Source organism: Culex quinquefasciatus, chromosome 2, assembly GCF_015732765.1.
Source record: "Culex quinquefasciatus strain JHB chromosome 2, VPISU_Cqui_1.0_pri_paternal, whole genome shotgun sequence".
NCBI classification, from domain to species: Eukaryota; Metazoa; Arthropoda; class Insecta; order Diptera; family Culicidae; genus Culex; species Culex quinquefasciatus.
This window is the reverse complement of record NC_051862.1, coordinates 218,390,652-218,406,644: the sequence shown is the minus strand read 5'-3', so window position 1 is coordinate 218,406,644 and position 15,993 is coordinate 218,390,652. Positions and strand designations below refer to the sequence as shown.

At 39.2% G+C, this 15,993-nt stretch overlaps 1 protein-coding gene across 2 annotated transcripts; it reads left to right on the top strand.

The window, feature by feature from the left end:
* Positions 1 to 1,731: 1,731 nt before the first annotated feature.
* LOC6048261 (S-adenosylmethionine synthase) lies at positions 1,732 to 15,749 on the top strand. 2 transcript variants are annotated; one of them, XM_001865170.2, is made up of 6 exons: positions 1,732 to 2,239; positions 6,762 to 6,839; positions 6,905 to 7,027; positions 8,158 to 8,270; positions 12,759 to 13,438; positions 13,509 to 15,749. In XM_001865170.2, exons 1-6 carry the CDS (start codon positions 2,122 to 2,124, stop codon positions 13,612 to 13,614), a joined length of 1,218 nt encoding a protein of 405 aa, XP_001865205.1. In that variant the 5' UTR covers positions 1,732 to 2,121; the 3' UTR covers positions 13,615 to 15,749. The 2 variants fall into 2 exon arrangements, with proteins under 2 accessions (XP_001865205.1, XP_038108432.1); XM_038252504.1 differs by lacking the exon at positions 8,158 to 8,270 and adding an exon at positions 7,123 to 7,235.
* Positions 15,750 to 15,993: the final 244 nt, after the last annotated feature.

Genomic DNA, 15,993 nt, shown 5'->3' with positions numbered 1-15,993 from the left:
TTTTATTTGAATCGCATTAAAATTAGGCCATTGCTAATTTTATTTCAAGTTTTTGTCGCCCCCCCCTTTTCAAAAACTTCTCGAAAAATCAGGGGAAAAAGCTAAAAAAAAATACAAATTCAAAACTTCGGAACAAAGATTTTATTTTCAATTTAATAAATTTATTTCAACAAATTTTTTCAGGTTTTTGTCGCCCCTTTTAATTTTGCATTTAAGGAAATTATATTATATCACATATCACCCATTGTTGGAAAAGAGTGAGGAAGGCATCAACTACATAGTTGGATCAACCCTTAAGGCTTTCTAGTCGAAAATTCATTAATGCATTCACACCTCTAAGTACCACAGAAGTTGGTTTGTTTGCACCAGAATCTGCTTTCTAGCAAAGGTTGTTTGTTGTGCGATTGATGCGGTTTGATGTCAGAAAACATATTTTGGAGGGACTAACGTCATGATTCGAAATCCGGACACTTAGTACCATATTATTTTTGTTTTAGCTGGCAAAAAATCATGTAATAAGTTGGAAATGTAGAAATATAATCATGATTTAGTATAAACAGTCAGTTTTAAGAGAATACATGCAAAATATGTCTTTTCTATCAATTTTTCTTCAGAATTTGAAAAATAAAATGACTTGTTGTGCTTCGAATCCCGGACACTGTTAAAAGCTGATTCGAAATCCGGACACTTTTGCTTCGAATTCCGGACACTCGATTTTGCTTATGAATCGCACAATTTTGGACTGAAATGTGAGTGAATGACATTCTTTAGGTCTCAAATAAGCTGTTAACATCAAAACAATCGATAGTTTACATAAAAATTTGCTAGAATTTAAGGAAATCAAAAACATAAATTTCTGCTTTGCCTTCCCAGTGCTTCGGACACCTATGAAATATTTCACGTGAAATGTTTCGCATTTTAGGGAAACTTATGATTTTATTTTATTTAATTGTTTTGGCATTAACTACAGCGTTCACACAAACTTTAAATGAAAGTTGATGTTAGAATTCATCAAATGACACAGTTTTGACATTCAAAATGCGAACTTATATCCAAATAATTTATAAAACAAGTTGAAGTGTCCGGGTTTCGAAGCGTCCGGGAATTCGAATCATGACGTTATGTGTGACCTGTATGACAGCTCGAGCTCGATCTTTGTTTGCATTAGAACACTGTGATAAAGAATTCGTAATTTTTGAGCTATTTTTTTTTCGCTGAGCTCAGAAAGCCTTTTGGTTTCTATTCATGTTGAACTTTTTCCACAGGCAGACAAATATTTTGTATGATCAGCCAGTACGAGGTTTGATTCTACAAAAAAGATATTGTTTCATAAGAAAAAAAATTGGAAACGAAAGTTTGAACAAAAAAAGTATTTTTCTTCAGCTTACTTCCCAAAAACCGTCACGGCGCCCGCCGCCTCCCGTTATCAGTTTTCACGACACACACCTCTCGGAGGAACACTCGCGTGCTCGGTATTTGCTAGTATGTGCGCGCAAAGATTTCGCCGCGCGAAGCCGTTTGCGCAAACATTAAATTAGCCCGGCCAGGCTGCCCAAACCATCAGTCGGTAAACGGTCGCGGTCTCGAAAACATCTTGCTCAGGGATTTTCAAGCTTGAAAAGTGTTGACTTTGCTGGTTGTGATTTTTCTGAGTGCGTTGAAGAAAGAACAACTTGTAAATTTTTGTGGGTGATTCCCGATAAGCGTGTAACTGTCAGTTTTGATAGTTTTGTTTTTTTTATTTCTCACGAGAGAGGATTTTCCTCGCCGCACGTTGCTCTCTTTGGGTTCGAGACCAGAATTTTCGTTCCGATCGTTCTCTTTTCCACAAAAGTTTGCATAGACAAGACGTAGGGCCGCGCAACGCAAGGCTCCCGCGAGTGCTTTAGAGAAAAGTTTTAAGAAATTTTCCTAAGAAAAAGTTGAAAATCTACTCAACGCCTACTGTTGTGGTGCGATAAAGGATAATCGTGTTAAATCGGTGTTTGGAGTGAGGTGCAAAAAGTGCTCCGGTGAACCTGGGAAAGAGGAGTTTGTGGTGAAGAAATTCTGCTGCAGTTTTTTTTTCGAAAAAAGGAAAAAGTAAAAATCAAGGAGTGACCACCGTACAAAAAAAGCAAAATGCCGCAGACCAAGTCATCGAACGGATTCGCCGCCAGCAATGGCCACAATGGCTACGAGATGGAGGACGGCTGCTCGTTCCTGTTCACGTCGGAATCGGTCGGCGAGGGCCACCCAGGTACGTTCCTGCTTCGTCCCCGGGAGGGGGAAATGAAAATCTCTCAGGCAAAAAATCGCCCAGTCTCAATGCCATTCGCGAAAAAATCGCGCAGCAGCCGCCGTCGAAGCAGGCCAAGAAATTTATGTATGAGAGGAGCACACGAACGAAGTGAATTCGAGGTTATGTTTAGCGTGTTATTTTCATTCGGCGGCGCTCCTCGCGGTTTTTCAGGTCACACTCATACACACGCGTAGCCGCGAAATCGGCCGCCAAAGGGCCCCATTTCGTCGTGAAATGCATTCGCAACGTTACGCAATTTAGCGCCCTACGAAATCCCTTCCTGCTGGATGTGTTTGTTGTTAAGCCTGAAAGTGGGTGGGATTTTTCTTCCTCCTACCCCCCACCACCCACTCCGATTAGAGAAAGCTTCAAAACATGACGAAATCTGACAAAACAGAGTGTGGGATTTCCAATCAGAAACCCGCATCCAAGTAGTCTGGAGCAGGGAAAATGGCGGCCCGGGGAATTTGGTGTTTCCCTGGGATGGCAATGGGAATCCATGCGGTGTGTGGACATCTGAGTGACACGAGGAGGGCCACACTGATAACGGGACGACGCCTGCTATCAGCCGCTGTAGGGCAATGATTTTTTAGCTAGAATGTTCCTAAAACAGAGCGATTAGAAAAACACGCGGTTGAACGGCGCGATTATTGCGTCTTTGTTGCTTAGTGGTGGAATCGGTGGAGTGGATGTTCTCTCTTGGGTCGTGTTTTTGTTTCGCTGTGTGTGCAAACAACACACACGGGTCGACGTTCCAGGCGCAGGGTTGCCTGGGAAGATCTTTTTTTAAAAGTTCGAACTGACAATATTTGGAAAAGAATATGTATAAAAGCATGAAGTTTAAAAAAAAATCTGGCTTAAGGCCGATGCAAATATTTTTCAAAGTTGATGTCCCCCAGCACTGTCCGGGATATAATAATATAATAATATTAGGCTGCAACATTGCTAAAACTGCTGTCCCAATCCGCCTCATGTGTCCCGATTCGCCCCAGATGACGGTGGTTATTTTAATAATAAGGCTTTCTATGCCCAGTGAAAAACATATAATTTAGCTCAAAAATGACATACTTCCGTCACAATTCCCAGGATTCCGGGATAAAAACTGTCATTGAATCCATGTTTTCAATATATTAGCTATGTTTTTTGCCTCAAATCATAGAAATAACTCAAAACTATTAACTGGTGATATTTTGAACAAGGACAGCTGTTTTAAAATGGATAAAAAGAAATTAAAAATCAAATTTCTTAGTTGTGTCATGGATTTCAAATGAACAAAATTCTAAATCTTAGGTGATTCAAATTTAAAATTCTTAGTGATTGGAAAAGTTTCAAAAATGTTTTTGAAAACGTAAAAAAATAAACGGATCCAAATAAAATAGCATCCAATCAATGATACATTTTACACAAGTTTAAATTTAATGTCCCCGACTGGGGAAAATTGAAACTAAAGCTTGATGGAGACAGGAGATTTTAGAGCAACAAACTAAGAAATCGCACTTATTGTTTTTTTTTTCTGTTTCTGTTTTAACCGAAATAAATCTAAAAATCAAAATATTATGCACTCAAGGGGTTACATACATCTGAAATCACAAAATTTCGTATTACCAAAAAATATTGAATTCGCCAAAAAGATGATTTTCAATCACTCCTTAAAGTTTCATGAAGATATTTCATGAATTAACTGAGTAAGAGACGACATAAACTCCCAATGTTGCCATGCGTCATGCGAACTCTCAAACTTTCTGAGCGTTTTTATCGAGACACTGAGTGGCGCCCGTTTTTTTAAACTGCTATCTTCAAATAGCTATATCTCAGCAATGATTCAACCAAATGTCTTAAAACTTATTTTGTTAACAAATGAAAATGTATTTTTCAATACCCTGAAAACAGATTTAGAAAAAAGTTAAAATGTGTACTCATAACCACCTCTAACTTTTTTGCCGATTTACATGTATGTAACCCCTGAATTCGTTACATTTTTCCTGATTTTCCCAGATGCCGATGCTTGAGGAAAAATTATAAAATGTTAAATTGTATCCCGGGAATTTTGCTCCGGAATCTTGGGATGGACGCACTAAAAAGCACGTTTAAGACCAGTTTTGAGGACGCTGTATCTTCTTTTAGGAGCAAGTTAGCGCCATACTCTCTCCAGGAAGGTTGTAAAACACCTTCCAAAGCAACCGAAAATGAGTCAGGTTTCAAAATAGAATGAAACGTGAATTATTAAATATTAAAATCCTATACATATTCCCTTACAAGCCTTAAAAAGAAGAACTCTTAAAATTTTAGCCATACTCTCTCTAGGAAGGTTGTAAAACACCTTCCAAAGCAACCGAAAATGAGTCAGGTTTCAAATAGAATGAAACGTGAATTATTAAATATTAAAATCCTATACATATTCCCTTACAAGCCTTAAAAAGAAGAACTCTTAAAATTTTAGAAAATTTTTGGGTTGGAAGTTTGACTTATTTTATTTTGTCATGTTTTTAAAATGTTTTTTTTCTGGGACTGTTTTTTAACAATAATTATCTATATTTATGGAGCAACACGTGAAAAGGGCGGATAAGTATTTTGACAGTTCGGATAATTTTTCTTATTCTAAAATTTTGAGTAAGTTTTCCACAAAATTCGAAGTGTAAAACAATAGCTGGCCTTTCCTAGCTACTTTTCAACACTTCGGTTTTAGTAAAAAAGTTTTTGTTTCGGAATTTTCCAAAAAGTGCCAGCTGTCGAATTGCTTATTTGGCTTTTTTTAATGTTGCTCCAGATGCTATGTAAAAAAAGTATGCAGTAATTTTTGCAATGTACTAGGCTATGCCTCTATCCATTTTTTTCACAATTTAAATGATGATAGTACCATTCTATAGCAAAAAATATAAAAAAAACATGCTCAAAATTGAAAAAGTGATTATTAAAAACATGAAAAAACTAGAAAGATAAGAAGTAATGATAGGAGGTGGTAGAATAAGCCAAATACTATCAGAAATAAACATAAACTAAACAAGATGAATGCAAATAAAAACTAAACATGGAACTAGAAAAACATTAAACAAGATGAGTAACCTCCAGAACACGGGAAAAAATAATTATAAATAAGAATTAAACTAATTTAAATTAGAATTGGAGAGTAAATACTTTATTTGGTCAACCATGATTCATTTTGATTCCCTGATTTTTATTGTGGGCAATGATTTGAATTAAAACTCTATGATTATCGGGAGAAATTTAATTTTTACTAGACCTTAAACCAAGTGGATACCTCTTTTTTCGATGGTATCTTTGATATGTATGGAAAGTCGACTGTAGCATAAAAATAGTTCAAATTTAGCCAATGTGGAGTTGTAAACAAGCAGCCTATCTTTCTTACGTCAGTGAATGTTTACGTTCTACATGAGCAGGATAGATTGCTTGTTTACAAATCCACATTGATCCAATTACAGTGTGTTGCTTGATATTTAGTTAGTGGGTATGAGTGGAAGGACATATCGCATAGACGCCTTTGTTCCAATAACGTTACATGCTCGAAGAATGTTTTCTCTACTTGTTAAGTGTATTTATATTTTTAGATGAAATTTTCAAAAGGTCATATCTGCATAGGAAACCTATGAGGTTGTTTTGAAAATTTACTCTAGATTTATGAAACACGAAAAATTGTTCTCATTGGAATTTTGTACTTCCAAATAGTTTCTGGCACCACTGCCGCAACGGGTTGGCGCCCGGCCTATCCGGCTGGGTGGGTGGTAGTGATGGAGCTCGAAGCAGGGAGCTCACCTCATGTGTGTGCGTGTACAGAGAGTGAGAAAAAAACGAGTTTTGTTATCGATTTTCTCTTCCTCGTGGTGTTTCACCTTGCTTGCTGCGGCGCCGGCCGCCTCACCGCGAGTCGCCTCTGCCTCGCGATTGTTTAGACAAAAAAAACACGTGGTTGGCCGCACAACTCCCCAGATGGGTGCCGATGGTTGCTATGATTGATTGGGTGGCCGCGTGCAAAACCGTGTGACTGGCCTGCGGACTAGTTTGAAATGTCCAGCAGCGCCTACGTAGATTGACGAGATGACCCTGTGCTTCCGCGGTTTAGTTCCTCTTATCAGGAGGGAGCGTTTTCTAAAGCATAGTCATCATGACGTGACGCAGGTTGTCTGTTTGGCGTTGTGAAAGATTTTTCGCACCACCACTTAGGCGATTGCTTTCTTTTTCGTATCTTTTCCGCAACCCTTTTTTGTTTGTTTTTGTTTGCGTTTTCTATTTTTGTCGTTTAGTTAGTCTTTCTATTTTAAGCACACGCCGCAAAGCGGATAAACTTTTGTTTTGATTCCTTCTCAGTTCGTGATTTGTTGCTCTTAAAATAGAAATGTTGTATCGTGAATACGACAACACGACAACATGAGCCTACTTCGATGCAAAACTGAGGGTGGCCAGCCTTACCATCTTGTGTTTACCGTTGAGATGATTCTTCTACGTTTTTTTCTTCCTATTGCAGACAAGATGTGCGATCAGATCAGCGATGCCATTCTGGACGCACACTTGCAGCAGGATCCCAACGCAAAGGTTGCATGCGGTAAGCTACTGATTCACCGCGCCAGGTTAGCGACAACCATCTAATTATTGTTTATTCCAACGTAGAAACCATCTCGAAAACCGGCATGATTCTGCTGTGCGGCGAAATCACCTCGAAGGCCGTCATCGACTACCAGAAGGTGGTCCGCGACACCGTCCAGCACATCGGCTACGATGACTCGTCCAAAGGTAGGGTATTTTTGCTAGTTTGCTAGTATTAAATTGATTTGCAATCCCGGAACTTGGAACTCGAACTCGTGTTTGCCTCTCCTCTACTCAATCAGGCTTCGATTGGCGCACGCTTAATCTGCTGGTCGCGATCGAGCAGCAGTCGCCAAACATTGCCCAGGGGGTGCACATCGACCGCGATGAGGACAATGTGGGCGCCGGCGATCAGGTACTGATCCAGAAAGGGGGATGATGCTAGCAAAGATTGTCTCTCTGTGTGTTTGTTGTGTTGTTTTGCGCCTTCATCTCTCGATCTAATCATTCTAACTCTGCCAGAGCTGGACTCGACTAAAATGCCAACAACAACAACACTCAACTCCAAGATCACCGAGGGCAGCGCGATAGAAAGAAGTGGGTTTGCATGGACATCCCCCGTGGGTTGGCTCTAACTTGGTTCATCATTTACATAAGCATGGAACGAAAAGGCTGATGCAATTCTTCTTCTGGAAGGGAAATTACCTCCGGTAAATTGACTCTTGCTGCATGTGCGACAAAGAAATCATGGGAAACTCCCGGTTCAGCACGTTCTTCGAAGTTTATGTCTGCTCGCTGGAAGAAATTGGAACCAGATCGATAGTGCTGACGTCCGGTTTTCCTCCGTCGTCGAAGTCGTTGCTGTTGTCGTCAAGTCGGGGGATCCCATTTCTCCGGTAGACACTGTGTCCGAGCACGTGTAAGTCAGCTGTGTTGTCGCGAAGCATTCGCCATGCGCTGGATAAACAAATTCGTCGTCATCGGATCGGCTCGGCAACGTCGACCCAAGAAAGTCGTCCAGTCCAGGATCGAATTCTGCCAATCGCAGCGGTTTCTTCTCCGGTCGCTGTGTTCACTCGAATCGTTGTTTTCTTTTGGGGCACGCGAACATGTTTACTAATTCTGTTCTGGGGCGCGCGCGCTAGAGATTACCCAAAGGTCGCTGCGAAGCTGATACGTAAATTCCGTTGACCCCGTGCCCTGGCCTCTGGCGTGGCGTTCAAAATTCAGCGGTTAAATTTCATAAACTGAGGAACGTCTTTTTCTCTCTTTTACTTTTCTTTTTGCAACCCCCCTCAAAAACATCGTGCATGCACATTACCTGGTGGCATTAACAGGATTCGATTACAAAACGTGCAACGTGTTGCTTGCGCTGGACCAGCAATCATCCAACATTGCGGACGGAGTGCATGTAAACCGCATCGAAGAGGATGTGGGCGCCGGAGATCAGGTTAGGATCAATTAAGTAAACTAGAGTTCTTGTTTTTATTTATTTGTTTGCACCATCTCTCTCTATCTCGTCCAAGGATTCCCTTCCTTTACTTTTAAATCTGTAAATTAGCACGCAAATTTCGCTGGGTGGGTTATCTCGCTTCTGTCTTTATTAGTCTAAACAAAAAAAGGTTTATAATTGGCTCGTGGAGGTTCAAAATTATCGCATGCTTTTTTCGGGGGCAATCAAAATTCAAAACACAAACACACAAACTATAAACAAAACGGACATTGACACAGACGACATCCTGTGCATGTGAGAGATTATTGGCTAAGCTAAAGGCGTCAAGGGTTCATCACACATCACATCCTATCACATCGTACGATTTCATTTTTTGGGGGTTTGGTTAAGGTTATTGCTTATTCTGTGTGGCTCCTTGGTGGTGGTAACGAATAATCTAGAATTTCAAGCAAAACAACAACGCTGATAACTGGGTTACCCCCCGTGGACCGGCGGCGACCACGTCAAATGATAATGCGTTTTGAAATGGAAAAGAAAAAATATTTTGTAAATAGCGTCGGAACGGCGAAAATATTATGATGTAAGAAAACGTGGTCCCGGGGCCCCCGTAATCTGCGTGTTGACGGACTTGTTGATCGGACGATTTGCGTGTTATTGGCGATTATCTTGCGTTAATAAAATTTGAGTACGTAGATTGAAATTAAATTTTAGAAAAAACATTTACTAAAATTGATGAAGCAAAAGTTTAGCTGAAACCTAGATTCATTGTTACCACCTTTTAAAAACGTTTCTTGGTTTTGCATGTTTGCTGGATTTTTATTTAATCAAAATTACCTATATGAACTGGGGAGGGTAACAGTATTTGGCTTATACAAAATATAATTGTACATAGAACAGTTCGTGCTTGCCATTTCATTAGGGCACATAACTTTTTAAGGCATGAGTGTGTCCCTTTCACACCTTATGTAAACTGTCATTCGAGTGAAAGGGATACACTATTGTTTACAAAAGTTATGTGCCCTTTTGAAATGTTAGGCTCCAGTTTTCAAAACTATTTCAAAAAATTATTATACCTACCATACTGCCACGAGGTGGCTGATTGCAACGTCTTCGATTGCAAAATCCGGCCAAATTTTATTTAACAGCTCTCTTTTTGCGCAACTTTTCGTTAAGTCAAACCGCTACATGGCGAAATCCAGTCTGCAATCCGCTAAAATTACCGTCTCCTAGCGAAGCGAACTCCGATAATTTAAACCGCTGTTATTTCGAGCTTTTCATTTCATTAGGGCACATAACTTTTGTCAACAAGAGTGTATTCCTCACACACCTTATGTAAACTGTCATTTCAAGCCAAACATTTCATTAGGGCACAAAACCAAAAACCAAGGGGTTTCCAGCATCAAGGATTACTGACCAGTCTAAATGGAATTACCAGGATTACTGGCAATATGTCACGAATTACTATGATTTCCCAGAATTACTTGGGATTTCCAGAAACCACGCTGAATTGCTCAAATTTATAAAAATAACTTGGAATTACTGCCTAGCTTCCAGCATATTGAGAAAAATCTTTGGAATTGGATCGAATGACAGCTGTCAAATGCACAAAACCACGTACTTGGCAATAGTGCGTCCAACCCGGGCACAAAATTCCCGGGATTTTTATATGTTTTACGGGAATTCCCGAAATCAAACAAAAATCATTATTTGGCCTGGAAATTACATTAGTATAACAATTTATAAGGTTAAACTTTTCTAAAATTTTGAATAAATTGGTACCATTTTATTTGATGTAATTTTTTTAGACATCTTAAACCAATTTTTAAGCTGTTTTAGTCAGTTTTAGTCAAGCTATCGAAAAACTGCTATCCTTGTTTAGATTGATATTATTAGTATTGAGCTAATTCTATAAATTTAATGCTTGAAAAACATAGCAAATATAAGGAAAACATAGATTTTATGACTTTTCAAAAACTATAAATAAATATTTTTCCTGTTTTCCCGGAAACTCCAAACCTGGGAAAATTTGACGTCCTGCTTGGAAATCATCGGACAATTGGGTAAACATCAACATCAGTTTGACAACTGATTTTGGCATTTGAGTGCATTTAAAATTCAAAGCACAACAAAGAACAAACAAAAAAATCTTTAAAGCTATCTAAAAGTGCTATCCTTGTTAAGATTGATAATAATAGTATTGAGCTAATAGTATGATTTTAAAGCATAAAAAACATAACAAATATAAAGAAAAGATTTTATGACGTTTTCAAAAAATTCCAGGGAATAAAAAATATTTTTTTTCGGTTTTCCGGGAAACTTAAAACCCGGGAAAATTGGACACCCTACTTGAAAATCATCGAATAATGGGGTAAATATCAACATCAGTTTGACAACTGATTTTGACGTTTGACAACTGATTTTGACGTTTGAGTGCTTTTTCATCCGAATACATTTGAATTAGAGAATATCCAAATTTATGGACATTCCGAATCCGCTCTGTACTTCTTACAACCATAAAATGCATCAAGGAAAAGCAAAATGCATTCTGCCGATTTACATTTCTGGAGTTTTTTTTTTGAGAAGGTCCAATAAACCAAATTTCCAGTTTTTGCTTTTTGGGTGCTTTTGAAACCGCCTTGAGTCAGGGGTATTAAAAAACACCCAAAAAGCAAAAACTGAAAATTTGGTTTATTGGACCTTTTCAAAAAAAAACTCCAGATTTAAAGAATTACTAGTAGTTATTTGAATTGATGGGAAATACGCGAATTACTATGGAGTAACTATGGAATTACACGAGTTACTACGGAATTACTAGGTAATTCCAGAATTACAGGAATTGGGTACTAAAGCCCTATGTCAATTTTCATGTACAACGGTAGAAAACATGATCAAAAAACCATTTGTGATCATTTTTTTTTTCATTTTAAGGCAAATATTTTTTTTTTGCTAAGACAACATTTTTTCGATGCATTAACTATGGTCTCCTTGGAACGAGATTTTTTAAAACCTTAATATCATTTTGCAACAACCTCCAACACCCATACTCCTATAGGTCAAAAGATAGGTAATTACATGGACTATAAGCCTACGGAATTAACTTTTTAACCAATCGCAGTTTTTCTCATAGATTTACGATTTTTCTATAACAAACTTTATACAACTTTAACTTTTGTCCTGTAGCCCAAGAAGACGGCACTTTTTGGGCAAAATTTTTATATATTCGGATTCCTCGGAAAATTTCACGTAAGTTTGAAGTATTCGAGTTGTAAATTTGATTGAAGTTTCATCCAAATCGGAGCACCTCGATACGACCTCTAGAACAAACCGAGCAAAATCTACAAATACTGCCTCTTAAGTACTTCAAAAGTTATGCTAAAAAAAAAACGATTTTGGCATAAGTCCGGAAGATTGTAAAAAGGGTGTTTTTTGCAAGAAAACCTATCATATTATATATTTTCTGAAAGGTATTAAAAAAACCTTTACAAAACATTGAAGATCTGACAACCCTATCAAAAGTTATTAGCACTTAAGTGTTATTTGTACTCTTTTTTTGGAGGCCGGATCTCAGATATTTAAATAAAAATGATGTCCGGGTCCATCATGCAACCTATCGTTAGTTAGATAATCGAAAGACCTTTTAAATGAGCCTAAAACATCGAGGATCTGACCACTCTATCAAAAGTTATTAGCACTTATGTGTTATTTATACATTTTTTGGAGGCCGGATTTCAGATATTGTGATAGAAATATTGTCTGAACCTTCCTTCGAACTATCGTTGGATAGGTTTTTTATCAGACCTTGCCGATGAGCCAGAAATATTGAAGGTCTGCGAACCCTATCAAAAGAAATGAGTAATAAAGTTGATTTGTTAAACATGTTAAGAGGGAATGTTTCTATTTTTATTGAATGTATTGACTTTATGAATATGAGGAAGGCACCAACCACATAAAGGTGAATTAAGTAACGTTTTAAAACTAATGATTAAAAAACAACTGGGCAGGTGTAAAACGCATTTTAAAACACTTTTTTCATTCAATAGCCTGTAGTTTCAATATTTATTTATTTTTCACTAAATTTATTAATTCATTTACTTTTTTTCCAAACGTTTCTTTTGAACTTTGTTTTGTAAGCATTGATAAAACTTGTTTTTCAATCATCGGAAAACTAAAATATCTTGTTACGATTTGAAAATATGAAAACAACAAATTGCAAAAAAGGAATTCAAGAAATTTTTAGTTATTGAAAATATGTTTTAAAAAATTGTCTCTTCAAACATTTCACTTGAAATAAGTGGTGAAACATTGAAGGGGTATGATTTTCAGTGTGCAAATATGTTGTGGAGGAGAATTTGGTGCAATGTGTGCAATAAGTAAAATATTTAGTATAAGCCAATAACTGCTTGATTCTAACGCATGACTAACCGCTTTTAAAACTTCAACAATTTTGAACCAAATATTCATTACCGATTCCACATTCCCAAAAAGGGCCTAATGTTCGGCTATGCCACCGACGAGACTGAGGAGTGCATGCCCCTGACGGTGGTTCTCGCCCACCGGCTGAACGCCAAAATTGCCGAGCTGCGCCGCAGCGGCGAGTTCTGGTGGGCCCGTCCGGACTCCAAGACCCAGGTGACGGCCGAGTACGTGTTCGAGTCGGGCGCGTGCGTGCCGAAGCGCGTCCACACCGTGGTCGTGTCGCTGCAGCACTCGGACAAGATCACGCTGGAGGATCTGCGCAAGAACATCATGGACAAGGTGGTGAAGGACGTCATCCCGGCCAAGTACTTTGACTCGAACACGATCGTTCACATCAACCCGTGCGGACTGTTCATCATCGGTGGACCGCAGGGCGACGCCGGCCTCACGGGCCGCAAGATTATCGTTGACACGTACGGCGGGTGGGGTGCGCACGGCGGCGGTGCCTTCTCCGGCAAGGACTTTACCAAGGTGGACCGCTCGGCGGCCTACGCGGCCCGCTGGGTGGCCAAATCCCTGGTCAAGGCCGGCATCTGCCGGCGCTGTCTGGTGCAGGTGGCGTACGCCATCGGCCTCGCCGAACCCCTCTCGATCACAGTATTCGACTACGGTACTTCCAAGTACAGCCAGAAGGAACTGCTCAACATTGTCGCGAAGAACTTTGACCTCCGTCCGGGCAAGATTGTCAAGTGAGTAGTTTGAGGGGGGTGGATTCTCAATTTGATTAGGTTTCTAACCGGTGTTTGATGTTCTGCACAGGGACCTGAAGCTGCGGACACCGTTCTACCAGCGCACCAGCACGTACGGACACTTTGGCCGCGAAGGCTTCCCGTGGGAGGAGCCCAAGGAGCTGGTGCTGAACTGAGACGAGGACGAGGCCTCGCCGGCTGCTTCGAAAAAAGCCAAGCTAGAACTTTAGTAAGCCTCTCCTTCTTCCCCTCTTATTACTTTTTAAAACAAACCGTATCCTAGGTGTCTTAAGTTCCCCATCGTGACAGCTGTAAGTTTATTTACCTTCCCCACTTTCTCTCCAATTTTTGTTTGGTGTAGCAGATAGGAACAAAGCAAATTCCGGAATGTGTCATATTTATGTGCAGGAAAGTAGTTTCCTCTTCCTCCCCATCGTGTTAAAATTGTTCAAATTGTGATGCACCAGGTTTTCCCCCTCTCTATAAAGTAGAAAGCAAAAATTTTCAAAGATATTGAAAAATAAAAATTGTAACAGAATTTTTTCACACTTGCCACCTTTCTAAGTTAGGTCCCAGTCTTGCTTAACAAACTCACAAAACAAAACAAAAAGAAACAAACAATCGCAACAATATTTCTCTTCAATTAGTTGTACGCCTACACGAAAAAACACAAAACACACACACTCTATTTCGAATTGAGAGAAAACACAAATAGTAGTTTGTATTCCTAACAGTGACATAGTGTTTACAGCAAAAAATAAAAATATGAAAAACTAAAAAAAAAGTTGGAAAACCATAAGCAAAATCTTGGACCTCGTGCAATCCTCCGCCAAAGCTAGACCATTCCGGTTGGCCACAGTAGGAACCCCATCAAGTGCGCGACCAGCACGAGACCTTTTGGCCCGGCGCTGCCTGCTGCAAAATTCGTTGTATGACGTGAAAAAAATCGGTTCAAACGTTTTTCGAAATCACAAAAACCAAAAACAATTTGCAAGTTGAAACTTCGTTGAATTTGGATTATGCCCGAATCATCACGAGTAACGTTTTGATTTTGAACTTTTTTTTTGATTTCTCAAATAAAAATCTTAACGACGTGTAGAGCGCGTAATCGAGCACACACTCTAGCATTTAACATGGCAATACTTTTTTTTAAATATCAGTGTAAGAATCGAATGGTGCTTTTTGGAACAAGAAAACAGAAAATACGGATGCCGAACTCTGGTTCGGCGAAGCAAATTACGATATTGTCGTGAGAGAAACTGGCAATATGATAATATGACTTTTGCGTTATTTTGATTAGTTTTACAAACAAGTCACAGACATTCAGAGCGTCGACTTTACACGTCGAAAAAAAATCACAACATAATCACAGAGAGAACTACCGAATCTCCTCACTTTGTGTGGCTTGTGTGTTTCTAGAATTTAAAATCCATAAATTTAAATTCTAGGCTCACAGAGCTGCCTGTAAAACGTGTTCTAGCAAAGTGACACACGCAATGCAACACGACCGCCCAACACCGGAGCTGGCGTTTGCTACTTCTTTTCCGAAACACTGAAAGCCGGGAATCGGCGTGATGCCCCGCGAACGAGTCCAGAGGTCTGTTCCCCTCCTTCCCAGGACGGAACATACCCGTGGACTGCAAGACGGTGTGGCATCGCGCGAGACGACGATTTCCCCCTCAAAAATAATCCACACGCAACGAAGTTTATTTTTTTCACATGATCATACACGTTTTGTGTTGTGTTTACGTAAAGGAATTTATTTGTGGAAAAGAGCCATTTCGAAAACACTCCGGTCCGCTGAATGGTTGAAGGGTGCGGCGTGGTACAAACAAAAAAATCTGAAAAAATGTTAGATCTTAGCGAGAGAGCAGAGCAGAGAATAAAAAATCACACGTAACTGTTGTATGTTGGAGAGAATTTAGTTTTGCTAAAATCGTACAAGATTTTACCAAAAACAAACCATCCAACGTACCAACCGACGCGTAAAACATAAATTACCCTTACAAAAACGACAAAAATATAGCCATATGAAAAAAAAACCAACAAATATGTACCACTGCACGCTTTGCGAGGGCACGAGTCCAGCCAAAAACAGAGTTTTATTGAATAGATTTTTTCTTTTCTTAAAAATATATATTATAAACCTAAGGTACGATAAAACAAACAAAACAAAAAATCTACTTACTGCTGCAAGCAAGCAAGCGATGCGATGATGTCATAACGTTCTGAAAAGAATAATAACTTCAAAAAACAGAAACAAAACAATGAAAAATAAAAATCCCACTACTTCTGGTAGAGTAAGCAAAAAGGTGGCGTTTTTTTTCTAATCCGAACATCCATAGTAGATCCCCTGGTCACCTACTAGCAACTGGGTTTGAGAGGTCAAGTTTTATTTCTTTTTTCTCCAAACCATAAGCTACACGAAGAGTGGAATAAAGACGACCCTACGGGCTCCGCAGGGTTCTAGGAGCAGCCACCGAGGGACCAGGAAAGACCAGAAACAGTGTGGCTACCAGATTTCGATTTACAATTACGCCGTTATGATTTTTTTG